General features: G+C 40.6%; 1 protein-coding gene across 1 annotated transcript in view; it reads left to right on the top strand.

Moving 5' to 3' along the window:
- SEC14L1 (SEC14 like lipid binding 1) overlaps positions 1–26,003 on the top strand; it is a 43,242-nt gene extending 17,239 nt beyond the window's left edge. The window contains exons 3-16 of the mRNA XM_054221476.1: positions 7,674–7,823; positions 7,912–8,043; positions 10,098–10,226; positions 10,471–10,705; positions 11,430–11,539; positions 12,297–12,486; positions 15,467–15,555; positions 16,523–16,593; positions 18,198–18,369; positions 18,664–18,798; positions 20,564–20,698; positions 21,155–21,406; positions 22,431–22,609; positions 23,182–26,003. Of these exons, the coding sequence (XP_054077451.1) occupies positions 7,674–7,823; positions 7,912–8,043; positions 10,098–10,226; positions 10,471–10,705; positions 11,430–11,539; positions 12,297–12,486; positions 15,467–15,555; positions 16,523–16,593; positions 18,198–18,369; positions 18,664–18,798; positions 20,564–20,698; positions 21,155–21,406; positions 22,431–22,609; positions 23,182–23,287 (2,085 nt within the window). The 3' untranslated portion in view covers positions 23,288–26,003. The remainder of the gene's footprint in view (positions 1–7,673; positions 7,824–7,911; positions 8,044–10,097; positions 10,227–10,470; positions 10,706–11,429; positions 11,540–12,296; positions 12,487–15,466; positions 15,556–16,522; positions 16,594–18,197; positions 18,370–18,663; positions 18,799–20,563; positions 20,699–21,154; positions 21,407–22,430; positions 22,610–23,181) is intronic.
- Positions 26,004–27,473: the final 1,470 nt, after the last annotated feature.

The raw sequence follows: 27,473 nt of genomic DNA, 5'->3' as shown, positions 1-27,473 counted from the left end.
GGGTGTTGGAAGCACAGGGAATGCTATGAGGCCTGTGCAGGATCCAATAATGTCAGTATGGTCATGACTGATTCAGTGTGTTAAGTCTCTCCTGAATTGGTTGGGCCTTTGATCTTCTGAATATAAGAGATGTATACCTAGGCTATAAATTTGAGCACCACTTCAGTGTAATATCATAAATACAGCATTACAAGAACTGAGTATCACGCTGCAATAAGTTCTTGAACCACTGACAGTTTTTCTTCTCAGATACTCTACCCAAAAGCTCTGTTCACTGCATTGGAGAACATCTGAGATTGTTTTTCAAGCTTGCTTCTCTCACTGTTTGAGCAATTAATAGCCTTCAATTAAAATTCATGAACAAAATCTGTGCAGAGTAGATTCTTGTTAGTACTTGCCTCATAATTTGTATAATAGTGTGTATTTGTGTGGTCTATATTTAAAAAAAAACACAACCTCCCCCCCCAGAACTTCAAAAACTAAAAAGCCATTGTAGTTCAAGGATTTGATGCATAATTATATAAAAATGGAACAGCCCCCTTTATGAAAATTTTAGACTAACTCCATTGTTATGAAACTTTAAGGCTGGGATGTATACTGCAAAGTAAAAGCAGTTGGGCCATTTTGGGCAATTCTTGGGAATGTTGTGCTTTGGTAGACTGGATGTGAACAGTGCAGGCACTGCTTGTTCCCAGTGCTGCAAGCTTACGCTTAATTTCACCAGAAAGTCCTAGGTCAATAGCACTTTTTACACTTGTGTAGCAAACAAGAACTTTTTAGCCTCTAAAATGAAGCAGGATGCTTGTCTTAATGATATTGACTTGTCCTATTGATTTTTTTTTTCTGTGTAACTTATAGAAGGGTTATTTATTTTATCGTGGACATACTTAATAGTTACCATTAATACTTAAGAGGCCAAATTTCATCTTGTACCAGGGAACAGAGGGTGAAGACAATATATCCTGTTCCTGAGTGACTCGTGCCACAAGAGGGTAAAATGCTTTTGGAGTGTAATGGAGGGAGGATAGAAGAGGGACAAAGTAAAGTAAGACCAAGATGCAGTTGCCAGTGTAGTAAAGTGTGGAGGGGGAGAAAGGAGAGGAGTTGTACAATTTTTTGCCTATAGTTTAGGGTAAGGGGCTACTCACATTTTCCAGGTGAATGTCTGTCAGGTCTCATTTTAAGAGATTCACCAGAATACATCCCACCACACGACGCAGCTGTCCCCTCGGAGCCATCTGCACGGCTGTCAGATTGAATGTTCTGCCAGTTCTTCTCTGCTATTCACACCCTTCTCAAGTACAGCTCCATTTGTAAAGGCTGAATTTTCCTCTCTTCAGTGAAATCTTGCTCTTCATAAGAATGGAAGAGTTTTTCCTGTTCCAAAATTAATGTATTAAAACTAAGTTATTTTCAAATGTGGGGCATTGGGATTTAGTTTCTTTTTTTAGCAAAACAAGATGGAACACAGAGCTTTCCTTTTTAATGGCTGCTCACTGCTGGCTTAATTTGTCTTCTTAAAACCTTTGAAGTAGCTGTCATTCAGGTGAAGGATTATAATTTTTAATTCAGACAAAGGGCTTCCCCACAAGGTATTTCCTGATGTACTTTCTCATTGCTTAAATCCAGTTCAGTGATAAATTGTTATGCAAACATTTTGTTTGTTGATCTTGCTGTGATAGCCAGCAGGTTAACCATTGGTGAATCTTGCTGGGAAAGCTTTGGAGGAGTGTTCTAGTGTGTTCTAATTTGAACCTTTTAAACACTCTTTAAAAATAGAAATTGTAATGGAAGGCTTAAATTCTTTTTTTTTTCCCCCCTTTTAAAATAAGACATAGTGTTCAGTAGTCTGTTAAGAAAAGTAGTAGGGAAAGTCTCTTACATCTACTATCCACTTTTACAAATACCAGTTGTGCAGTGGGTCATCATCCCAGTACTTTGAAAATCTGACTAGTTCTATCTTGATGGCATAGACTGTGCCAAGACTTACAGACAAGTCAAAAATAAGGCTGGTTAAACTACCTCCTATTTGTCAAGGGCCAGAAATGTGCATATAGAAAATTTTTGTGTTTCAGATGATATACAGCCGTTCAGTCTGAACTTGCCTCTTTCGTGCTGGGTGGGTTGCCTGTAGTCCTTGTGAACCTCATCTGTAATCTTGTGTAACTAAAGCCTTCTTGGTCTTTTCCAGAGAGAGAGAGAGTTCTTAGTACTGAGTCACTACCAAGAAGCCTTTGTTTCCCAGCAGTAAGAAAATAACTTCCCTCTTTGTAAATGAGAACATTTAATGAAGTGAAAACACAGTGGAGAAAAAAACCACTTAAGCCTACTTTGAAGAAGGGCTGCTGTGGAGAGCCGTACTGATGGGGGAAGTTAACGGCAAAAAAGCCAAGTTTGACTGTGCTGCAGCCTGGCAGCAGGGGTCTGGCTTTTAGCAGAGGAGGTATCCCTTTGGAGGACTGTTTGTCCTTCCAGAACTGGCTTCACAGAGATGTTCCTTTCCAAAGAGCTGACAACCTGTATATTAATGATGTTTTTTCTTTCCCGAGCTGCAGTCCAGTTCATGTTGCCCCTTCCTGGTGCCTAGGAATGCTACCTTACTGAAAAACTATTTCTAGAGCTTTGTGAGGTATATCCCCTCTAACCATCTGCTTTCTTTCATACACACGCCCCTGAGATGATTACGAACATCCATGAGATACACTGGCACTGAGATACACACTTATTTGTAGAGTATAGTGATTTTTAAACGTGTATGCATTATAAAGAGAATGGTAAAGAGCTATGAACAGCAGTATATGGGGGATAAGAAGGTATTTGCTGATTTGTCAGGTTTAATCCAGAATTGTTTCTTTCCAAATGCAGCTGCCAAGAATTTGAAACCTCTTGGTTGGCCTCCCATGAGCCAGTGTTTTTCCTATTGATGTACAGAGCTGTAATGCAGGGGGAGGAAGGGGATATGCTGATACACAGGACTGATCAAGCTGCTGGAATGCAGCCTGTCAAGCTACGGCAGCATCCTGCTGGAGTGACCCTTCTTGTTCCTTGTGTGCTTAGGAATAATTCAGAAATTCCACATGCTCAAAGTGGATAGGAGAGCGTGGTGAACGTTGGTATGCACTTGCAGATTAGTACCCAAATGTGGTCAGGTATTGCAGGCAGAAATTAAAGTTTGTATGTGGTGCACGCGAAGTGCAGTGAACTAGATTCCGTTGCCAGGATGAATTTCTTTGTGTGTTCTCGAGGTGCCCTTGGAGAATGTGGGCTGCTCTTAGAAGGTTACTGTTCTAGCAATTTTGAACAGAAAACATCTTAAAAATAAAACATCTTCACGGCTTGTTTCATGCTATTAAGAAAACCCTCAATATGCTTCATTTTCTGAATGGTGCCTAAAATTCCTACTTATTTCACCAGGTTAGAAGTTCTATTTGGAGGGTTCAGCTACTATAACAGCACAGGGCAAGATTGCTTGCAAGGTTTGTTAGATCTTTTTGCTTCTTGTAAGCACTGAAATTCGTTTCGAGTCATCTAATGGAAATATGAACAATCCCTATCCTTTAAAGCATGAGACTGGGAATATATTAATCTGGCCAGAGAAGCTGAGTAATTTATTTGCATAAATGACTGACTTTCTCCACTGAGGACTGAGCACATGCTTATTATCAAGGTATTTTATTAGCCCTAGGCATAGTCTGAGAAGGAAAAATCCAGATCAATGTCTTTGGTCCTTCTGAAAATTGGGTTGGAGTCATATGTAAATGCTGTTGTAAAGGTGGTATTTTGAAAGGATCCTGTTATGGCTGATATTAGAATCCCAACATCTAAACACAGCAGCAGCAAGTATAATTCCCCTGGGTATGAAAAATGACTGCAATGGGTTTAAAATAGTCTCACTTTTTGAATTGCTTTCATGTCTTTAAACACAGCTGAAATACTAGAAAAGATAAAAGTAAAATAAATCCTGTTATTTTGACTCTACTCTGAATATGAGTTGCTAAGGGAAGCAGTTGGAAAAGAAGCTTTAATACGGTGCTATTTTGGTTGGAATTATGCTTGTCAGTGTTCTTACTGTTAACATGCATTAAGAAAGTTAAGGGTTTATATAATGAGTCCATTAAATTTGAAGTTCAAGCTGCTTCACCATACTGTGTTTTTCTTGATGCACAGTGCCAGGTTCTAATGTATTGGAGTACACAAATGTTCCAGAGGCTGCTGGGGAATTGTAAAAGTACGTTATAGGGAACAACAAAATTGCAGGCTTAAAATGACTTTTTTGAAAGGTCTGTACATGGGTGTCTCTCTTCGCCAAAGAGACGTTGTGACTTTTCATGTCAAGCCCAGCATGAATTCTAGAGGCTTTGAGGGTGAGCACGCCTGCGCTTTGTACTTGTGTTGCATATCAGAATCTCCACGCACCCTATTTTTTCAAATGTTACAGAAGAAAATGGTAACGTTAAGTAATATCCTTGCAACATCCTTTCTAGATGCATTTAGTCCTACAGCAAGGGCATTTCACCCTTGCATTGAGTCCATCAGGATTGCTGCAGCTGCTTTGCTTTTGAGGAACTAATTGGCTTTTGTGATTGTATCTTTACAGTAAAATTGAAATCCTGAGAGAAAGGTGTGTATTATCTAATGATTTTATTTGTAGAGAGAGACCTACCGTACAGGAAAAATGTTTGGCATCTTACAATATACTGTGCTTTATCAGACTGGTAAAGAAATATTGGATAATGCAGTTCAGTCACTCTCTGCAAAGCTGGACTCGAGACAAAATTTCTGGTTCAAAACACCCCAATAATGCAGAAAAATCCATTAAATTATTTTATTAGAAAGGAAAAAGCAGTGTTTGATCTTTCTTTAATCTTCTCATATTCTTTTAATAGCTCCAGTCTTGGCAATGCACTTGCTGCTTTGACTCAAGTGTCTCTTATTGTGTTGTACCACAAATTACAGGTTTTCTTCCTGTGCCGTGTTGGTCCATGGTGAAGCGAGATCTTTCAGTGTCCTGTAGACTTTAGCAGCTTTTTCCTGCCTACTCTGCAGCATGAAAGAGAATGGTTTGCCACATGTGGAAGAGACAGCCATGCTTAAATAAGATCGAATATTTTGATGTGGCTATGGCTTACTATAATCACTTTTTCTTCAAACAAGGCTGTGCTGAGAAATGATGCATTACAAGAACATACTGGCAATGGTACATAAAGAAATAAACCCAGCCTAATTTAAGAGCCAAATAAAAAGACTGTGAACAGCTTTCAATACTCTGTGTGCACGTTCTTTAGGGAGAAAGAATCCTGTGTCGCTGTTAATCTCTTTGAAACCTTCAAGTACTTTGTTGCTGTAAGCACTGAGCTTGCCAACTTTTGGCAGATAATTATTTTGTTCTCTTCCAAATTGAACGCATTCAATTCAGTCTTCCCGTTCAGAACAACAAATTCTTCCTGGGCATTTTTTTGTTCACAGTTTCAATAAACACTTAGGAGTAGGTAATGTTGTAATTTGCAAGTGTTCACAGGGCAAATGGGAAGCATTTTGAGGACCAAGATGAGAAATGCATCAATATGTGCAACAAAGGAGACTTGCAAAGGCTTGGCATAGAGGAGGCTTCTGAGATGGGGAAAATTCATTGTTATACAAAAGTAAAAGTGCTTTGAAAATAGTAAGAAAAATGCTAGATACCTACTTCCTCTTCTCTCGTGTCTGTAAAATAGTTGCTGTAACATAAGGTCCTCAAAATAAAATAAAATAAAAGTATTAAGTGAAGTAATCTGAAAACCAGAAGTACTTCTCAATTCTGCTTATTCTGGAAATCTTTTCTTTTCTGACTTAGAACAACATTTAACTACAGTCAATATCGTTAAAACAGGGATTAATTTAGAAAGAATGCTGAGATTTATTCAGTGAGAGGACTGAGAGATTCTTGAACGACTGTAAAATACACAGCCTTCTGTCCAGAACAAGAGCCTCATAAAAGAAATAAGAAACTTCTTATATGATATTAATAGGACCCATCCTCCCCTTCTCTTGGAGCTGTGAAAGGGTTTTTTTCCTGTTGCTTGCTATTGTGTTACAACACTAATGCTCTGTCACTTCTATCTTGCACCAGCTCTGAACCCAGAAATTATTTCTATTCTTAATTTAAACAAAACCAGCTGTGCACAGATGGAAAGTTTGAAAAAAGGAGCATGTGTACTCACTCACTGGTTTTACTTCTAGTGCATTACAGAGAAGCTTTATGAACTCAGGACAATCATGCTGCAAAAATAGTTTAAAAATGTGCATGAGGGGAAAAAAGCTGACACTGTTGTAGTGCATTGCACTACGGTCACCATAGTAACACTGCATTCAAACGAAGTATTTTAATTCTTATAAAGGGAGAATTAAGAGACCTTTTCTTGTCCAGTGCCACCATTGCATACTTTCTGCAGCTGCTGCTTATTTTCTTCCACACCCTCTCCCTGTTGGTGCTGTTCCTGTGCTGCAACCCAGCTATATCCAAAGCAGTTAAAATCATCTAAAAGGACAAAGTACATATTTCAGTTCTTTTAAAGAGTTGTTTCATGTTCTGCTCTCAGATTTGTGTTCCTGAAGTTTTCTTCTGCATTGGGATACCTTGCAAATCCTGCCTTTTCACCATAGCCAACTAGGTTCTGATAATAGCAAAAATGAAAGAATTCAGAATATGGAAGGAAGGCTAAAGAATTAATTACTTTACTGCTACCCCATGAGGAAAAAAAGCCAAAGAGTAGTGGAGGTACCCTAGTGACTACAAAAAAAAAGGAAAAAAAAAAAGTTATGTTGTATTCTCCAGCCACAGTGGTTTTAAAACTAAAATTCAACAAATTTACTAATGAGGATAATTCCCATTTTCCTCTTACCTGTTTTATTGATCCCATATTCTTAACTATCCTTTCCAAGTGTGTTTGATTTAATACCATCTTCTCTGCCTCTGTCGAGTATTTGACATGAACTTATTTACATGACTGGATTCTTAAACCGGACTCAAAGCTATTGCTAGCTCTGTGTTACTGCAAAAAGTTTAAATTTTCAGAAGTATGAAATGGCCTCATTGTATTGGAAATACTTACTGTATGTTGTTGGACAAAACTGGAAGCTGATAAACTGTGCAGTGAAATCATTATGAATACTCTGCACAGGGAGCTTGAGAGCTCTATTAGCTTAAGAAATAGGTTTTGAAATGTTTTTATTAGACCTTTGGGAGCTGTATGCAAAACCCTCTAGACAGCTTGGTGAAACACCGATAATTAGCATGTGGGTTTTTTTAATCCAACACATAATTGTTTTATCTTGTGGTATTTTAGAACTAGAGGGTCTTATTTTCCTGTTACTGCTGACAAGAGGATTGTCATTGTACATAATGAACAATTTCCTTTTTGGAGGGGAGAAATGGGGTATTTTGTGTCTTCTACCTGGAGTAATTGTTTTACCTGGAATTGGCTAGATTAGGAACACAATAAATGGATTGTTTGGAATGCACTGTGACTTTTTTCAGCTATAACGGGGACTCCAGGAGGACTCAATCCCTTCTATGAAAGGTGTGAAGGGCATTGTGCCTCCAAATGCTGGTGATGCCAATGAAGGAACTCTACACGCACCTTCAGGAATTAATTGTGATGACAGTTTGTTTTCTTCTCTTTCCATCTCTATAGGCCTACGAAAGAAGGTTTCCTACATGTCCTCTGATCCCTATGTTTGTAGCCAGTGACACCGTAAACGAATACAAGAGCGAGGATGAAGCTATCCATGTGATTGAACGGCGCTGTAAGCTAGATATAGATGCACCGCGGCTATTGAAAAAGGTGATTACGTTTGCAATCCCTATTTTATAGTTTTGGATATCCTTTCACATGAATATGGTATTTTAACGCAATCTGTCATCTTCCACAGATTGCAGGAGTGGATTATGTCTACTTTGTCCAGAAGAATTCTTTGAACAGACGAGAAAGGACTTTGCATATAGAAGCCTACAACGAAACCTTCTCTAATAGAGTCATTATTAACGAACACTGCTGTTACACGGTGAGTAACAGGCTCTTGGTGGTGCTACAGATGGAGCTAAGTCAGTGTTTAGACTTCAGGACTCATAAACAGAAGTTGGGTTCTTCTTGGCTTTTGCCTTGCAAGAAAAAATAACCAACACGCTGCCATGAGTGATAATTGTTGTTAGTGTTAAATGTAACACACTTCCTTGAAGAACTGAAACAAGTTTGGCACCCTCTTGCTTGAGCATCTTCTCGGAGAGCAGAATACAACATAATTTCCTGTGTTTGACAGCTCTGTTGAGGCAAATGTGGTCTGTAATAGCAGTGTGGGACTTGGTGAGGTTGATGATACCCTGACAGAGCTGTTAAAGGAAAGTTCAGCGTAGCTTACTTGCCTTCTGCTCAGCTTAGACAAATGTTCATCAAGTCAGCTATGTTTTAACCAAATTCTTTCCATTGTTCTTGGTCTTCAGCGCAGATGCTTTCTGATACAAAGGAGCCTGGTGGCACGCTTACTGCTATGCTCTGGTCATGTTTTTTTCTGAATGGCTTAGTCAATACTTATAGGGTCATACAGCACACATGTATAGCAGTAAAACTTCCAATTGATGTTAAAGGTCAAATCAAAGCTAGCAAATGTAACTGACTTATTTGTATTGTAGCATTCTTTTTACGTGTAGGTGATAACATTTTCTGTTATGTACAATACTGTGGTTAAAAGGTCACTAGATGTCAAACCCACTTGACGCTATTATCTGATTATTTTTTTAAATTACTATTTCTGCAATTATTTCCAGCACACATTTAAAAATACTTTTCCATCTGCAATTTTTCTGCAAAAGCTCTGTTTAAGCAGGGCAAATGCGATACAGAAAAGTGCACTTGACAAATATGTACAAAACAGAACACTCCTCCTTGCCCTAGCTCTACTCGATCAAGAAATTAGTAGGCAAATACAAAACTGGAATTTTAATTCAAGAATAAATTGTTTTTAAAAGTTCATTCTTATTAAAACTGTTTTATAACTGAATTTATGAAGTGACAGAAAGATTCTTAAATGTTATTTTTATGATTTGTACCTATTTAGGCTGTATAAGCTATTTTTGTTCCCCCCATTCCTTAGTGCAGAAGAAGAAAATGAAGGGAAAAGGGTTGAGCTGTTTTTTTTCTGTAGTTGTTGTGTTATAAAGTGTTGATACTGTTCCCAGTTAATTTTAGTATGTTGTGAGGGGGAGGGGAACCTTAAAGCATCAGGACAATTGCATGCTCAGAAATCCAGCCTTCCGTGATGTTTGTATAACCACAAATCCGGAGCCCAGCCTGGAAATGCCTTAGATGAGTCCTTTTTAGCTGAAGAGAGTTTAGAAAACAGCTTTCCTTCAGTTGTAACATCTCTGTTTCAGGATCATTTCAGCAAAGTAAGATACAAGCTAAGAAGAAAGCTAGGAGTGCTCTGAGATAGCTTATTCGGCTGTCAACTGAATGAGAAGCTTACACTTCTTTCTGTAGCATTATCATAGGAGAACAAAATAAAATAGTTTTCAGTCTACAGCATACTAAGGTACTTCGTAGGTCAGTGAGGGAATGATCTATTGCAGTATGTCTGTTGCAAACACGTCTAGGCTGCAGTGCTTGGAAATGCTTATGCTGTACTTGCTGCTGTCCTCGAGCTGGCTGGCTTTGGTCTGTCAGTCCAACCCTCTGCAGCAGAAAGTTCACTGTGGAGCGTTTTATCCCCTTCCACAGATAACACTACAGTCGTGGCCCATATCTAGAATGAGATAGTGTTAATTGTATAAATGTGCTAGTCCGTTGGATCTTGGCTGGTGGGATTTCTCTACCCTCTCCTTTCTTGTTAAGAAAAAAATGCTCTGTGCTAGCCATGAGACTATAGGAGGGCTCTCAGCTTTTTCTTCCTTAGCGTTACCATTTCCTAACCGTGTTTTGCAAATGACGCAAAAGTCTGCAAATTCCACTTGAATGTTTTTGACTCTGTGAACCTGTAAAACAAGAAACAAGTCATTTAAAATATTGTGAGGAAAAAATTACTAAATGGATAACTGAGCTGTATGACTTCCTTTTAACTAATAGGTTCATCCTGACAACGAAGACTGGACCTGTTTTGAACAGTCAGCAAGTCTGGATATAAAATCTTTTTTTGGTTTCGAAAGCACAGTGGAAAAGATTGCTATGAAGCAGTACACCAGCAATATTAAAAAGGTGAGCCTGCAGTCATGAAGGAGGTGCCTGGCTCTTAAGTTACAAAAGATAATGTAGCTGCTGCTAAGTAACAGGCTGCTGTGCTTGAAAAGCTGGGCTGTTTACCCTTTAGCCTGGGGCAGCGTGTGTGTAGGTCTGTATTTTCAAGTGGAATCTTTAGAGAGGTCTGGCCACTTAGTGGCCCAATCCTTTCTGTCTCTAAATGGGTGGTTTTATTAGCTAAAGTAAATATTTCTTTTTGAAGGGAAAAGAGATAATAGAATACTACCTGAAGCAGCTGGAGGAAGAAGGAATAACTTTTGTTCCTCGTTGGACTCCTCCTGTTGCATGTAAACTGGAGAGCAGCACATCCCACCCAAGACGACCTGTTTCACCCGCTATTAATATACCAGACTCTGCCACAAAGGAGGGCTTGAACAATAAGGAGATCCTCAACACCTCAAATAGCCCCTCGGAGCCCACAGCAGGAACGCCTGATGGTATGGTGGTCTGACTTGTTTTAGCGGTATTCTTTACACTGTAGAGGCTCTCGGCACTCTGTTGCTTCTCATGGGCGGCTGAAAATCTTCACATTGGCTCTTTGGTAACATACAATGCTAAAGTGCAGGCTTGCAAAGCAGTAAGATGTGGGATAGCTTGGATAGCTGTTATGAGCTGAGCTTTTTTTAACAAATAAAGATCAGATATGAGTAGAAAAACTCTTCACTTTGCTGTTCATTAGGTTGCAAAGGGATGGCCTACTTCTTGTCTTGAAATTCAGGGATGGGTGTAACTATAGGAATAATGGGGAGGAAAGGACTGAAGCTTTCCTGTGCACAGTCTTCTGTTATATCTTCCTTCCCTTGTTAATAGGGAATTTGGGAAAATTCTTGCACTGGGAAATTTAGATCAAAGCTTCTCTACGTATTTCCAGAAGCTGTGGATTGACAAATCTCAATATACTGGAGAAATGCTTTTATAAATGTCTGGATTTATTCCTTTCTTAATTGCAGAAGGAGAATTACTGTTCCTGGTGTACAATTAAGATGACTGTGTACGTTGCCTTGCTCATCTTTTCATTAATTCGAGAAACTTTATTCAATTCTGACTACACAGAACGCAGAGCAGCCACTTGTCTGCCTCAGATATCAGCATAGAAGATCATTTGCTACTTTGACTAGGTCAGTTCAGGACCACTCTAATCACATGTACATCTCCTTTTAGACAAGCTAGATGCAGACTACATCAAGCGATACCTGGGTGACTTGACGCCAATGCAGGAAAGCTGCCTCATTCGACTCAGACAGTGGCTCCAGGAGACACACAAGGGCAAAGTAAGTTCCTGGTGGTCTCTTGTGGCTCTTTCTCAGAATGTGTGCTATGCAAGGTGGACCTGATGAAAGATCGTGCCACGCCAACTGTGGCTAACTGTTCCTGTTAAGTGGCTCTCCATGATCAAACCCTAAATTAAGTCTATACAATGGCCACAGAAGTTCATTGTGACTGTCCAGCTGACTTTGCCAACTGAGGTGCTTAAATGGTTAGTGTGACTGCCTCTCAGAATGTCAATAAACCAGCACAGGGGAATAACATCAGTTTTGTAACTCTGCCTTGTTTGTTTTGGTGGCCAAACATCACATTCTCAAATCTATATCCCTACATGCAGTACTGAAAGGGAAGCAATGCGGCCAGTTAAATCACTGATAGTGAGTCCGGGGTTTTCCAGTGGCCTGTGATTTGCATGTATGTCTCAGCTTCCTTTTACTTAGCAATGAAATACAGTCCGTGTTTTGTCCCTCGGTTCCTTTAAATTGGAACGACTCAGTATGGTCATACAGGTGAAAGTGATTACAGTAGAGTTCATGAGATTTTTTATATCCCTTATATAAAGGTAGCTGCAGTACCTGACAGGGATCATGTTTTTGTTGCAAACAAAGACTTGATTTGCTTGAGTAAATTCCAGTGTTACATACCATCCTTTTGCATTGGTGCAGGGCTGCATGTTTTTCAGCTTCTGTTGTTTGTGGTTTTGTTCTTGTTTCAAATCTTGAATACAAAATTAGGTTTGGTTTGGTGTTGTGTTTTTTACAGATCCCAAAGGATGAGCACATTCTAAGATTCCTGCGTGCCCGGGACTTCAACATTGATAAAGCAAGAGAGATCCTTTGCCAGTCACTGACGTGGCGTAAGCAACACCAGGTAGACTACATTCTAGACACCTGGAACCCTCCTCAAGTGCTCCAAGATTACTATGCAGGAGGCTGGCATCACCATGACAAAGGTATGCTCTATAGGGTGGATATTGAACAGCTTTTATGTTCTGAATTAAAGGTGATAGTTGTCCCTCTGTTAACTAGAGGTGACTGGAAAGATGGTTAGACCTTCTTAGTTGCTATGTACTAAATGCATTTAAATTGATATTGCCAGCTCCTTAGTTGGTGGAGGCATACTCCTAGGTCCTAATCTTTCTGACTAGTACTGACATATTTAATTCTCTAAAGAGCTCTGCTTTGCTAGTAGCTTAAAGTTATTAATTGCACTTCTGTAGTGCTCTGAAATGTTTAGAAGGTTGTTATGCAAATGCTGAGTATTCTCTTTCAGTGATTAAAAGATGTTTGTAAATAAGAGTATCTTCCTAATCAACGTGTTTCTGATGTTGTATGTCTGTTGATGGCATAAATAAATACTTATTTGGCATTACAATCAGCTTAATGATGAGAAGTGTGATGTTGGAAAAACATCAAATAGAGCAGGTTTATTTAAGAAGGGAAGAAGCTTTGGCTAAATTCCCTTTGGATGATGAGCCACGGCCAGATCTTTAAAGCATCGGTGATTGTGCCTGACATGCTCCCCCTATCCCTCTGCTCGCTTTATCACGCGCTCGTCTTATTGCTAATACATACACAGAAATGAAATGTTTTGGAATTTGTTGCTTGAGGGAAGCTGGGCTCTTTAGATAAGGAAATGATCTCTTACTGTGAGCTATCTGTTTTCTCATTTAGTCTTTTCCCCCACTAGGCGCCATTGTTTCTGCTGGCTTCTCCTGTTAACAAAAAGCATATGAAACAGGACAAGATGCTGTCAGCAGTAGTGGCCAGGAGACAGGGAGGGCACAGCAGAAGTTTAATCACTGTAAAGCTGAAGCTTGAATGGCTCTCCCCTACTGCTTAGGGTTTGACAGACCTCAAACTGAGAAAATGGAAAATGAGAATATGCTTGTAAAGATTGTAGGGAAAAAAACTGTGAATAAGTTCTCCCTTTCTGTCAGTTCCTTGTCCGTAGTTTGCAAAGACTTCCTCTGTCAATAGCATCTAATTGGGTCCTGCCAGTGAGTAGAAAAGTACAGAATGCATGAAAGGGTTGTTTGATGTTTTTCTGAGAAGTTTTTCAGTCTTGTGGTGAACTTCATACTCCCCTCCCTTCCTCTCCAGTTCCAGTTCTTTTGCAGCACACCCACAAGTAAAGCATGGGTTTGTCAATAATGGAAACAGAATTTCAAAACTGAGCAATTCTATGTAATTTAAAATCTTACAGTGGTAGGTTCTTTTTTTAAACCCTCTTCTCTAGTATTGCTCCTTTCCTCCTACGTGCACTAAATGTGCCAAACTTAAGCTAGCTAAATTCTGTATAGCTTTTAGTGCTAAAGCAAAAGCAGCAGCGATTATAAAGCATGTTGTCCGGAATGAGCTATTAGTGCAAAAGAATAAAAGTTACTATTTTGGCTTGCAGTTAGCACAGTTTTCTATACATCTGAGTGGCTTTTATTTTGACAGGAGTGCTTCAGTCAAATGGTTTTTTAAATCACAAAGCTCTAATGGAATATAAAATGTACAGTGAAAATGCAGCACTGTCAGCTGAGACTTTCCTTCATGTGTCATTTGGGTGGACCAGAGTTAGTGAGTTGTTAGTTTGATTTTGGATGCAAAGTGCATCTGTGAGGGAGGGAGACCTGCTATGAAGCTGAGTAGCACTTTTTGTTTAGTGTTTCAAAAGCTAAACGGTACATTCCAAGATAAGTGTGTGCTGATGTTACAAGAATATTTTCTTTTGGACCACCTGATAAAATACAAAAGGCTGTGATCTTTCATGGGGGTAGTGTCTTTGCCAAATAAATAACTTGCCTTGAGTCTGCAGTTTTGGTTGTTTTTTTCCTTTTTTTTTTTTTTTAATACTTTATCTTGACAGTTTCTTTCCTTGTGTCCCAAAGGACTTAGTAATAATTTGATACCTCTCTTTGCAGTTGTTGGAGGGAAGTGAAGCTAAACAGACAACAGGACTTCAGGGAGATTTTTATGTAGAAAGCTCATTTTTTTTATTTTGTGTCCTAGCATATTCAGTTTTATAAGTTGGGTGGTTATTTAGCTTGTGTACTAGAATAGATGGAGCAAAGCTTAAAAAATGCATCACAGCTTTGGGAGCAGGATGGAAGCTGTTTCAGACAACTAGCTCGTATTACGAAGAGCCAGAAATGCAAGCTTTGATTCTCAAATTCAGCCAATGCAGTTGTTAAGCTCAATGCTCTTGTATCCTAGACAGTATCGAGATGCTCCAGTATGCAGCAAGATGACTGTGAAAAGGCGAGGCTTTGCATGCGGAGGGTCCATCTGAAGCTGATTTCTGGAACAGAGTCAGTTCTCACCGGGCTTAACCTGCATAAGTGAGGCTGTGTGCCAGTTCCGCATAATGTGTAATGACATAGCTGAAAGGTGTGACTTCAGCAAATACTGCAGAAAGCAATTCTCTGGGTTAACACTGTGTTTCATTAATTCCCAGAACTCAGGGTATCTACTTTTCCAAAAACGTTGCTGTAAGCAGTATTGCGTTGTGCGTGATAGAAGGCTTACAGCCTTCATTGAAACTCTTTAGTTACACTAATGGGCTAAAGCTTTTCCTGTATCTTAGCTGTCCTGGAAGCTAATTATAGTCCTGTATATCTAATCGTGTATACCAAGATCCTGTGTGTACCAATGTACTTGTTGAAGACCTTTGAACTTTCCTTGCAGACAGGGGAGCCATTTTTGCATCAAGATGTCTGCATTAAACTTTTGCAGTTCATTTACAGGCAATCTTTTGGTATAGCTGGGCAGGGTAAAGTTTATATTGCCGTCTGCTCCAGGTTCTTCCTCTTCCAGCTGTACAACAAAGTTTGAACTGACTGTGGCATGTTTCTGTTTGGATTTTTAGCATAAAACTAGCTCACTCAAATAGCCTTTTGCTGTAAAAATAAGTGTTACATTGATATATTTGTTCTTCTTATTCAGATGGTCGCCCGCTGTATGTGCTGAGATTGGGACAGATGGATACCAAAGGTTTAGTGCGAGCTCTTGGGGAAGAGGCCTTACTTCGATACGTAAGTATTTTTGGAGCCAGCGAGTTACTAACAATGTGATATTTTCATTTAGAAATTTCCTCCTCTGCCAGAACATTCATCACTCTGGATATTTTGATGTACTCTCTGGCCGTCTGTTTTTGGTTTGAATATATCTGAAAGCTCCTAGTAGCTGATCTTCTGCATTCTTTCCAACTGCAAACTGATGGCAGAAAGGCGTAGCTCTTGGCAGCTCCTGTAGTTATTGGTTAGCATTTTTACAGATTCTTTTGCAGTTTGTGCAGTGCTTCAAGTCTCTGCATTTGTACAGAAGAGAAAATGCCATGATTAGATTTTGTCAAGCCTGTATTCCAAGGATAAGAATAATGTATTTTTAAAGAAATAGTACTTGCCTGTAATTTTGGCTTCTGTAAAGGCATCACTCAGACTGTGTTATTGTGGATCTGCTCAGTTTCCAAGCAGAAAGCTGGCAGAATTACAGGTTTGCAGTATTATTTTTTTTTTTTTTTGTATCCTAGTAATGACAGTCGCGGCCATAGTAACCAGTAGAAGCAGGGGCTGGTTTTTACTTTTTTTTTTTCTTCCACTGGCATTTCCAGCCACAGACTAAATTTTGTTTGTTTGCCCTAGTTCTGTTTCAAGGTTACTTTCTTTGACTTAAAAAGGGGCTTTAATTTCTGCGTAAACAGGAAATCGATGCTTAAAGGGGCAGAAGCGTAGGGAGACTTCTTGTCTGTATCACTCCTGGGTCTCAGTTTTCTGGAGGTTCTTGTTTACATTTTACTGCTTTTATGGAAAGGCATGTTTATTTTTTGACAAGATCAGCCAATGGTGTAAATGTCGTGATTTCTAGTTCATTCTTTGGAAAAAAAAAGTTATTCTGGTTTGAGCTTGTAGTTTTAATTAGTCTTTGGATATAATTTTTTTCTTTTATTCCATCTATGGAGTTTAAGACTGTCTTCTCTAAACAGCATGTTTTCTTGAACAGGTTCTTTCAATAAACGAAGAAGGACTGAGGCGATGTGAGGAGAATACAAAAGTATTTGGCAGGCCAATAAGGTAAAATAAAACAAGTGGATCTGCTCTTTTGGGAATTACTTGGTTTCACGGCGTGCATGGGACAATGTGATGCTGCTGAGCAAAGTTTATTAAATGGAACAAACATAGGGTAGGCTGTGTGTTTGACATGCAGGTACGAGCACGGTTACAGTTAACCGAGAGCCTCCCCAATTACTGCTAAAGCGAATCTGCATGGTCAAGCCTGAGGGAAACACAACACCTGCTCCAGGTGTCTCAGTGTCATGCTCAGAATGGTTCTACGTGGGGGCGTGTTATGTGTCTCTTCTACCGTTGGATGTCCGCAGAACAATGCGGCCTAACTCCCATCTCTGTTTCTGGGGGATTTTATAGACAGGTGTTGGTACAGGCTGCCGAAAAATGCAGGCCATGATAATATCATGGATAACCTTTGCAGTAGTGTCAGGTATTGTTTTCATGTCACTTGTTCATCCATAGTCCATACCAAGGCTCATTACACTCAGTTCTTGTTTGCGTTCTCCATTTATTATATGCAGTTACTCAACTCGTCATCCAAGGTAAGGTCACGAGGCTCCTGTGAAACCTCGTAATTGTCCAAGTACTGGCATGACTTCACGTGAAGTTCAACCAAAAGCTGCTTGCTATCCCATCCTGAAGTCATTGTATGGGTCACTTAAAGAAAGTTTTAACTGTAAAATGGATTTGAGAATGTGACTTGAATGCAGGACTGTCCCTGAAGGGAAACAGTGTTTCTTGGACTCTCTTCAGAATTTCTGACTCCTTCCCCTAATCTGAAAAGGTTCGGGGATGCATGGTATGTCTGTTTATCTTTCCCTGGTAAAGAACTTGCTGTCCCAGCTCTCAGTGGGAGGTCAAATCCAAGAGATGGATTTCATGTGTGTAACTATGTGCTGCTTACTGGATCTTGATTGTAGACGTAATCCTAAAGGGATACATATTAAACATTTAAAGTGAAACAAAGAAGCGTTTGCTGTTTCACAGAAGCATAACTTTGTGGATGCTAGCTGGTGTAGCACAGCTGTAGATCTTGAATTCATGCCCAGGGCGAGACCTGAACTTGGAGAGTAACTAAAGCATATGCTGAAGCTCAGTATTCAGAGTTAAGAACATACCTCTTGCTACAGAAAAAGCTTCCTTCCCTGAGATCTGACAACAGAATTAGCTTTGATGTGTAAAGGCACTGTTACTGTACTGTGTTAGTAGGAAATCTACACCATGAATGTTAAATTGCTTCATAGCAGTGTGGCCGCTTCACTGACTTCCCAGTAGAAGCAATGGCTTAACGTTTGGGCTAGCTGTTGACAGGATCTTTTTTGGCTCCATATTAACCTTCACCTGGAGTCTGCGATGTCTGTGGGAGAATATGTATGATGTGGCAAGTGAGCTTTGCACATAATCTGTAACCATACTTGGCCCACTCCAAGACATTTCCATTATAAGGATCTTAAACTCCAGTGTCTACAGGTAGCACAAAGCCAGGAGGTAAAATAGAAGAAACTGAAACATGTGGTGGGGTCCACGCATTTCAGTACATTGGACACTTGCATAAGAAAGGAGAATTTTGATGCCATAGAGATTTTTCTTTTTGTCTTTCTCAAATTCAGCTCTTGGACCTGTCTAGTAGATCTAGAAGGCTTGAACATGCGGCATTTATGGAGACCTGGTGTCAAAGCATTGCTAAGAATCATTGAAGTGGTTGAAGCTAATTACCCTGAGACTTTGGGTCGTCTTCTAATCCTAAGAGCTCCTCGAGTATTCCCAGTTCTTTGGACACTGGTATGTTTGTAATTCAAGGCATTCCTCAGCTCTCTCAGTAGACTGCTGCACAGTCGTAGTTTGTAAAAGCACTTCAGAAATCAGGCTTTATATGCAGGAAATGTTACTGTTTGGAAACATCTCTTGTATAGGATTCCTGGAATGGATTTAGAAACACTACCTAAGAACTTGCCTACGTAGTTGGTTAATTTAGCTTCTTTTTAGTATCAACTTTGCATAACAAGGATGGTAACACTTAATGCAATCAGACTGATTCCTTCAAAATCGATGTATTCTGTTTTTCTTTGTTTGCAGGTTAGTCCGTTCATTGATGACAACACTAGAAAGAAATTCCTTATTTATGCTGGAAATGACTACCAGGGTCCTGGGGGACTGCTGGATTACATCGACAAAGAAATTATCCCTGATTTTCTTGGTGGAGAGTGCATGGTATGAATATAAACTAGTGCATATAGCAATTATTTGTGGGGTTTTTATTCCCCTGCTCCTCTAAACAAAGAAGCCTAGAAGCACAGAATGATTCCTAGTGTAGTTTGGAGGGGAGGGGGCTATGATGTAGGATTCCAGGCTTAGTGTATTCTCTCGGATCCACTGTTAAAAGGGAAGTGCAATACTTCTTGACAATGAATATCAAATAACTTATCAAAGTAGCCGGGCAGGGTTAAAAGCCATAGTCTCTGTTACCTGTCAAATTCAAGCAGACATGGTAGCACTGAGCAAGAGCTGTCGCCATCAGCTAATCAGAAGTCTGTGTCACCTAAAAACTAACTGATACCACAGAAAGCCCAAGGAAATACGTGACACATCTGCTAGGAGGGCTTAACAAACAGCCAGGTCTCCTAGCACAATATGCGAGTTGACCACAGCAAACAAAAAAAAAATATTTTTAATGGAAGATTCTGTAATTTCTCAGTCCCTTGTCCTATGCCTTAATAGCTGCTTTCTGCCTAGACTATGGGTGTTAATTGAATCTGTCATTTTAACATCTCAATGATACTATAAGGTTTGTTTTTTCTGTAATGTTTTTGACAACACAGGCTCACTGCTGTGACTGAGATGTAGAAGTATAACTCAGGCATTTCTGCAGCCTCCATCACAGTAAAACTTGGATGATTTTTTTTTTCTGAACTCAGCTGTATTAAAATACAATTTCAGGGTTGCTTTTTTAAGCCCCTGTACACTTCCTAGATTAATTTCTGTACCGTTCTTGAAAATTAATCTAGGTCTGTTCAAATATAGTCTCAAATTATAATGAAGTACTGTTAGATGTGTTGGAGTAGAGCATGTGTTTATCTTCAGTGGGCTGCTTTTTGCTGCAGCAGTAGCTTTTAGCGGAGAGACTTTGTGCTATGTAATTTGGAGCTTGAGCAGCTGGCAAAATCCACTGCTTAAGTAAGCAAAAGTCGATGTTACCAGAAAGCAAATTGCTAAATACTTCCTGCTGGTCACAGACAGTAATAGAGTCTCTTTCTCTTCATCTTTACTTCTGGATATTTGAACAAAAATGATTTCTCAAAGATTCTTTCAATTCTCTGTTGTAATTCAGTTATCAAACACTTCTTCTGCCCCAGATGCTTCTATGGGACGTATTCGTGATCAAATAGTTGTCTAACTTCATTACTAGAGACTTCTTAAAAAAAGATGATTGCTTAGGGAAGTTGTGTAATCGGTTCCAGTACTGAGCTGTCAAGACAGTTGTAACTTGAAAGCTGTTGCCTTCCTGACTGCAACATCCTTTTCCCTGTTTGGAAACTTAACTGCATCTCCCCACCATCCTTCGTCCTTAAATTTTGCTACCTGGGTTCTTTAGGTCTCTCTAGGCTGTATTTTTTTAGACTGAGTCACTATTGCCGCTTTCCTCAGGATTCTTAAGTGGTTCACGTCTTTCTTCAGTACAGGGCAGCATGAGCGATAATTATAGCATTTGCACAGTCATTTTCTGTGGCAGGGGCTGTTGTGATCTGTGTAAAGATCTGTTACTTTAGTGTCAAGTTCTGCAAGCTCACCTAAACCTAAACAAATTTATATATGTATGATGTACAAGCTATAAAATTACTTTCAAACTCTGTTCATACGTCATTCTTCTGAGTACTTGCTAAATGTGGGGTTTTGTTTCTGAAGCTAGCAGGCAGAGAGCATGACAGGGTGTGGATGCACAGAGGGGATACTTTTTAATGGCTGTTTATGCTTTTAGTGTGAAGTACCAGAGGGTGGGCTGGTCCCCAAGTCCCTCTACCGGACAGCAGAAGAGTTGGAAAATGAAGACATAAAGCTTTGGACTGAAACAATCTACCAGTCTGCAAGCGTCTTCAAAGGAGCTCCGCATGAGGTAGGGTTGCAGACTGCCCTTGTTTTCTTTCATCTCAACCCTCTGCTCTGGACTCTGTCTCTTGAACTGAATATGATTTAGAACTTGATTATTTAGTTGCCATGCTTCCATCTTGTTCTATAGTTCTGGTGATAGTGATGCTTTAGCAGCTGAAGTTTGTGATCATTCCTGGTATCATCTTGTTGTCATTTAGAGAATATTGCTGGTTTTCATTCTATTCAAAGCAGTGTCCTTCTAAGCAAAGACAAATTATATTCTCAGAAGCTACTTGAGAGCTCCTGAAAGTCATGTTAAATAAGGACACTCCATCAGGAGAGAATTTGTATCTACACTGCCTTTTTAAAAGTCTAAATGAAGCCCAGCAACAAAACCTCTGGAGTTTGTTATCTTTTCTGCTAAAATTTTCTGTCTTTACTGAGCAAGTTGCTATTGTCTAATATGACTTTTCTGTCTCAGGTTCTCATTCAGATTGTGGATGCCTCATCTGTGATCACATGGGATTTTGACGTGTGCAAGGGCGACATTGTTTTTAACATCTTTCATTCCAAGAGAGCCCCACAGCCTCCTAAAAAGGACTCTCTGGGAGCTCACAGTATTACATCTCCTGGTGGGAACAACGTCCAGTTGATAGACAAAGTCTGGCAATTGGGGCGCGATTACAGTATGGTGGAGTCTCCCCTTATCTGCAAAGAAGGGGAGAGTGTGCAGGTAAGACTGCCGAATCCTTGTGTGGGAGCAGATGGAAACTAGCTCCAAAACTAAATGTTCTAATTCATAATCATTATTGATGACTGAGTGGTGATTCAGCTCCGGACTGTCTGCTTGCTTTTGGCCGGCATTTCAACGTATGTTCCTAGCTGCATGCTGGAGGGTTACATGGGATCTGCTGGGAGGGGAGGCTGCATCAGGCTAATAGTGATTGAGATTGAGCAGCAAGGGATATAGGGAAGCCACCTGGAACGTAGTGCACATCCAGAAAATAGTAAAAGGTGCTTTCTCCTGTCCTGTAATTTTGACCATTATTTTCTGAAGCAAACAGTCTCTGTTTGAAGAATATCAGTGTTTTACCTCAGTAATGAGAACCCTGGAAATCAAGACTGAGTTTCTGTGTTTTGTCCCTCTAACAGGCACTTTAAGGAGCTCCCTATGGCCAATTTTCCTGAAGTGTTTTTTGGGGTTTTTTTACGGCAATTGCAACCTATCCTTTAATTGCCAAGTTTGATATTACATGCGGCATTTTTACAATCACACTCTGCCATTGCTATTCCTTTTGACTTGAACAGCCTTTGAAAAAGGAGCCCCTTAAGTCATCTAATTGGAAGCGTTAAACTGGAAAGATGGGCAGTGACGTCTTGAACTGTACTTTCTCTGTCTGTGAGGCAGTAGCCTTGACTGTTCTTTTCAGTCTCAAAAGACAGGCATCAATGAAACTAAATGTAAAAAATTGATATTGTTTTAAACCAGAACTTAGTCCTTTCATTGTATTTAAATCCTAACCACTTGACACTGTCAAAAAGCAGGAGGAACCGCTGGCATTCTGTCATAACTTTTATAAGCATGCTGTGTGGGGAGAGTTCACCAGCACTGTCAGGCTGAGGAGCTGAAATACTGACATTGGGGGGAAAATTTTGGGCATGTAGGTAGTTTTTCTAAGCTTGGAAAAGAAATTTCAAGCTTACAAATCATTGTGTTAATGAAGTTAATTTTAAATTTTTGCTGCGGCTGCTTCCAGGGATCGCATGTGACCAGGTGGCCTGGCTTTTATATTCTCCAGTGGAAATTTCATAGCATGCCTGCCTGTGCTACAACCAACCTGCCTCGTGTGGATGATGTACTAGCATCTCTACAGGTCTCCTCTCACAAATGTAAAGTGATGTACTATACAGAAGTAATAGGATCTGAAGATTTCAGGTATGTCTGGCCAAGGTTCATGAAGGTCAGCCGATGTCAGACCTCTCTGATACTTAGACAATTGAGCCAGAGTCAAAGTTTGCTTAAATACAAGTAAATTGTAAGGACTTGTGTTTTCTTAGTCCAAAAAAAGAAAACCTGAACCAAAAAATTCAACCTGTACAGCACTGGGGGCAACTAATGTGTAAAAGGTATTAATTAGTTACCTCACTGTAATCATCATTGGTTGCTTTGCTCCGCTTTGAAAGCGTTGTGTGAATTGTTGGGCCTGGCAGGTCGTCGTGTAGAAATGGGTGTAACTCAAAATGGAGTTGAGTCGGTTGAGTTGCCTGCCAGTTTGATATACTTGACTGAAACTAGTTCTCAGTCGCTTTGAACAGCGACTGTTTTTTTGCAAGGTGTTCAGTGTCTCCATTATTTTATGTGGTGAGGCAGAAAAGCTTTTGAATATCTGCACCAAAACTGTTACTTGCTTTTTAATCAACGTGCAAACAAATACAATATAAACACATAGCAGAAAGCAAAATCTTTGTATGTTCCGAAGCTTAAAACTACTTTGTTTTATGTTGCAGGGGATCTATGACCAGCCTTGAATCAAGCCACAGTGGATTCTCCCAGCTCAGTGCTGCCACCACCTCTTCTAGCCAGTCCCATTCCAGCTCCATGATTTCCAGGTAGTGCCACAACAGATGAAAAGCAAATGGATGAGATGGCTGGACCCTCGCCTGTGGCAGCTGACTGCAATACAGCGTATTCAACTGGCAATTGCGCAAAAAATCCCCACCCCACAAAAACCTTTTATAGATAGTAAAGTAGCTGTTTGAATTTTAAACTTAGTTGTTTTGGTCGTTGTTAGATCCAACAGCTTGTCTCTTAACTTTAACCCTTTTTTCCTAACTCAGCCATAAATATTTTTGCAAGTGTGCTTGCACAAATCCTAACTCTGAACACAAGGGCTCTCATTGAAAGGAAAAATAACCAGTGCATCAGTTAAGAATAATTTTTTTAACTGTGTAAATGTTAAAAAGCAAAAAAGGAAAAACCCTACCAAAAATGCTCCGTAGTGCATTAGAGAACAACTGCAAGTCTCCTGTCAGGACATTCCTTGCCATCTTAAGAAATCCCCTGTGATCTTCCAGTGCTGCAAACTGTTCTCCTGTTGCCACTGAGTGATGTCCGAGACAAAGAAAAGCAGTTGCTGGATACTTGACTTTGTGAGTCCATTTTTTTCAAAGCACGCCCACAGAGCTGTGGCCAGGCTGTAAACACTAATACCTTTTGTATGAGCACATTTTTGGGGAATTTGAGCTCTGGGTCTTGATGGGTTAAAGCAATTAATTCTTTCCTTGGATTTGCGCTTGAAGCACTGTGGAGAGAGAGGCAGAGAGCAGGCTCTCCCTCGCTGTGTCACGCTGGGCTGATCCAGAACTGCTCTGAGGATTTGTTCCCAGCTCTGTGCTGGAGCTTCGCTCCACTTCCTTAGTACACTCTACGTGAATTGATTTTACTGAGACTCTGTTCTTATCAGGAATTTATGCAGAGCTTAAGCTTGCTTCTTAAATCACTCTGAAAGAGGTATGGCTTACATCCTTCCTGTGCAGTCTTCAATCCCTCTTGCCTCTTATCCTTCCCTGTGTATGTCAGAAATAGAGCGCATTAGTTCTGAGCAGCGGAAGCTTCGGTCTAGGCAGGGAGCACAGGGATCTTATACTCTGAGTGATGCAGTAGAAGACGCTCTAAGCAGTGCCTGCTCCACCATTTTCACTACTGCTCCTGCCAGTGGTGAATTGCCATTTTGGATTTTGTCCCAGCAAAAGTAGGATTGTTCAGGCAATCCTACTCGAACTCGTTTTGTTAAAGTCTGTTCAGATACTCTTCCACTTCGAGCTCTCTTTCCCACACACAGCAAAAGGCACAAAAGACTGAAGTGCTGAGCAAAGGGCTGTCAGCAGACAACTACAGACCATACCTGGCAGTGGAGCAGAGTTTGTCTGAAACGCAGCAGGATTTGTATAGTTAGACCCTGCCTGATCTTTTTCTCACCCTCTCAGAGCTAAACTGTTTATCCAGGCAAAAAGGAGCTACTGTGCTGGCTGCAGTCCCTGCTAGAAAGCTGAGTAGGCTCTGTTGAGTCTTGGGAGGCAGCACTGTGGTAAGTGGTAGAGAAGCTTTTGGAGGTCTTGCACTTTCAAAGCAGAACTCACTTAAGATACTGGATGCCCTGCCTGAGGAAAGCTGGTTCTGAACTCAGTAGAAATTTTTTTTTTTTCTACTGCAAAGCTTCTGTGAGGCAGGTTACTAACCTCTAACTAGGAGCACCTCTCTTGCAGACCAAGTCTGGCTGTGGAACGTGGCAGACAGAGCTGACAAGTGTTTTAATAATAGATTTAGAGGTGCTGAGAGGCCAGTCTCCTTAAATTGAACCAAACTGGTCTATTTTGTCTTTTTTTGGACTTAAAAATTGAAGATGGAGGTTAGACTGTTACTTAGGCTGCCAAAGTGTGTTATTGTGCAAGACAGGCCACCGCTTTTGTGTCACACAGCTCGTCACCCAGCATCTGCACAGCATCTGGGCATGCGCTGGGGCTCTGGGACTGCTGGTGTGAGCTGTCTGCCGAGGAGGAACCCAGCTTGCGGAAGAGGTGGTTTGGTTCTTGGCATGCAGGAACCAGTATTCCCAGGTGCCAGGGAGCTGGTGCAGCAGGAGACACAGTGAGCTTGACTTCATGACACTCATGGCTCTTTGCAAATGCCACTTTCCATTTACCAGGCTGTAAGGGTTGAAGGTCCCCTTTCTTTCTCTCTCTCTCTCTCTCTCTCAGATGGCGATTTTGCTGACAACTGTAAAGAAACTGCTTCATTCAACACTCCACATCTGTCTAGAGGTGTCTGGCTTTGTAGACCTTTTTGAGTTGCAGTCACTTTTCAAGTCTGAAGATCTGTATTTTGTTTTTTACTTGAGCTGGCTCAAAAGTGTCACTTTGGGTATTTCCTGCTGTTAATCTTAACACATCTTTTAGAGCTCAAAGCACACGACAGCACAAACAGCTGGGGAGATAAAATTCCAGAAAAACAGTAGTTAATCCTCCTCTAAGCAAAGTGCTGTGGCAATATGACTTGATCACTGCAGTCTGACTAATTAATTTCCCATACCCTGGTCTGTCTTTCTGTGATATTATTGCTCTTCTTCCTTCTCTCAGCCAATGACTCTTCTGTTGGCTTTTTTTCCTGTTACCAGTGTCCTTCTGCACTTTTCCTGTCTGTACTCATGAACTGCATATCAAATTCTGTAAATGTTTTGTATACATAATACCTCATTCTTGGTAATAAAATACAGATAGTCTTTAAAAGATTTTTTTATCGTTATCAATAAATGTGAACTGTTTGGAAAAAAGGGATCAGCTTCTTTATTTCATTCATCTGATGCAAAGCTTTCAGGTTATTTTAGGTGCTGAATTCAAGCCTGCGAGAGCTGCTCCGGGGCGATGCCGTTATGGGGGACGAAGGAGGTGCTTCAAGTCTCTGCTGCAGTGAGAAGCTCCAGGAAAGCATCCTGTCCTGGGGAGCAGAAGCCTGAGCTAGTACGAGGTATGAGGAATGCGGTTTTAGAAGGAAAACGGCCTCTGCTGGGCACTTCGCTGTCACATAACAAAATCCATTCCCCATAGTCCATGTACACACACTATTTTTTACTGGTCTGTGAATACATAAAAGGAACAAAATACTGTGCTGAAAAAATCTTCAGGTAGCCCTAAAAAGAAAATGGTTCCTTTTATGGATTATATGATGACTTTATACTCCTTTTTCACAGCTGATTGCAGCAGCATCCCTTGTGGAGTGTATTAGCTAAAAGGCTCGCACTGCCAAGCTTAGCACAGCAAGGGACGGATAAATGTCTCTCATTTGCCCCTGTGGAGGCTGAAATGTCTCTGGCCACCTGACCTTCCGAGTGCAGTAACTGTTTTCCACCTGCTTATTTCTTTTTACCCAGTGGCCCTGCCGTAGGCTTTCTGGCAGAATAAGTGGCTGGCTGTGTCCCTGGGCTGGGCAAGGACTGTCCTGGGAAAACTTGGGTGGTCTTAGCGCAGGGACGGCTGCCTGGGCCATAAAACTGCCTCTAAATCCTGGTCTTTGCAATCGCGCTGCGCTCTGCAGGCCTTGGGGAGAGCTGCTCTTCCCTGGTGTGCAGCGAGGGCTCGGGGAGAGGGGTGACTGTTTTTCAGCTGCACTGCTATGTGTTTTAGTCTGGTGGATGCAGCTGCTGTTAGGGTTGGGGGGTTTAAACTGAAATTTAACAATATAAAGGTCCAGTAATTTTCTCTGGTTCAAGTGTAAGCGTATTCATGCAGGGGTTTGATACTGCCCACCTCCAGGGGTGAGCAAGCCATACAGTGTGAAGGAGATGGGCTACTCGGCTGCCCCTGCCACTTGGGTGGGAGGAATCACAGTCACATCTGGGGGAATTACGATTTATTTTTTTTTTATTTTATTTTATTAGTAGAAGTAGACAAAGCCTTAGCTATTTTTAAAGCAGGAGCCAATAAAAGTCAGGCTGTGGTTTCTCTAACCCCTGGAGTTGGAGCAGTGGCTGAAACATCCATTATGGTTGGTCTTTCAGATTTTATCCGAGCTATAAAGTTTCTAAAATGAGAATCTTTAACTATGGTCGTGGAGGTCTGTCAGCAAGACCAGATGGCTGCCTGACCTACTTCAAGTTTTAACATGTGGCCAATATTTTTATGCCAGCGCATAATTATAATGGGCCGGCTTACTGCTGCTCTGGATGTTCCTAAATACAAAAGCCCTTGAAAAGACACCGTACAAGAAGGTGGCTTTGGCTGTTCAGCTGCACCGTGCCCAGGGA

Source organism: Rissa tridactyla, chromosome 15, assembly GCF_028500815.1.
Source record: "Rissa tridactyla isolate bRisTri1 chromosome 15, bRisTri1.patW.cur.20221130, whole genome shotgun sequence".
Taxonomy (NCBI): domain Eukaryota; kingdom Metazoa; phylum Chordata; class Aves; order Charadriiformes; family Laridae; genus Rissa; species Rissa tridactyla.
This window is presented reverse-complemented; position numbering and strand designations above follow the sequence as displayed.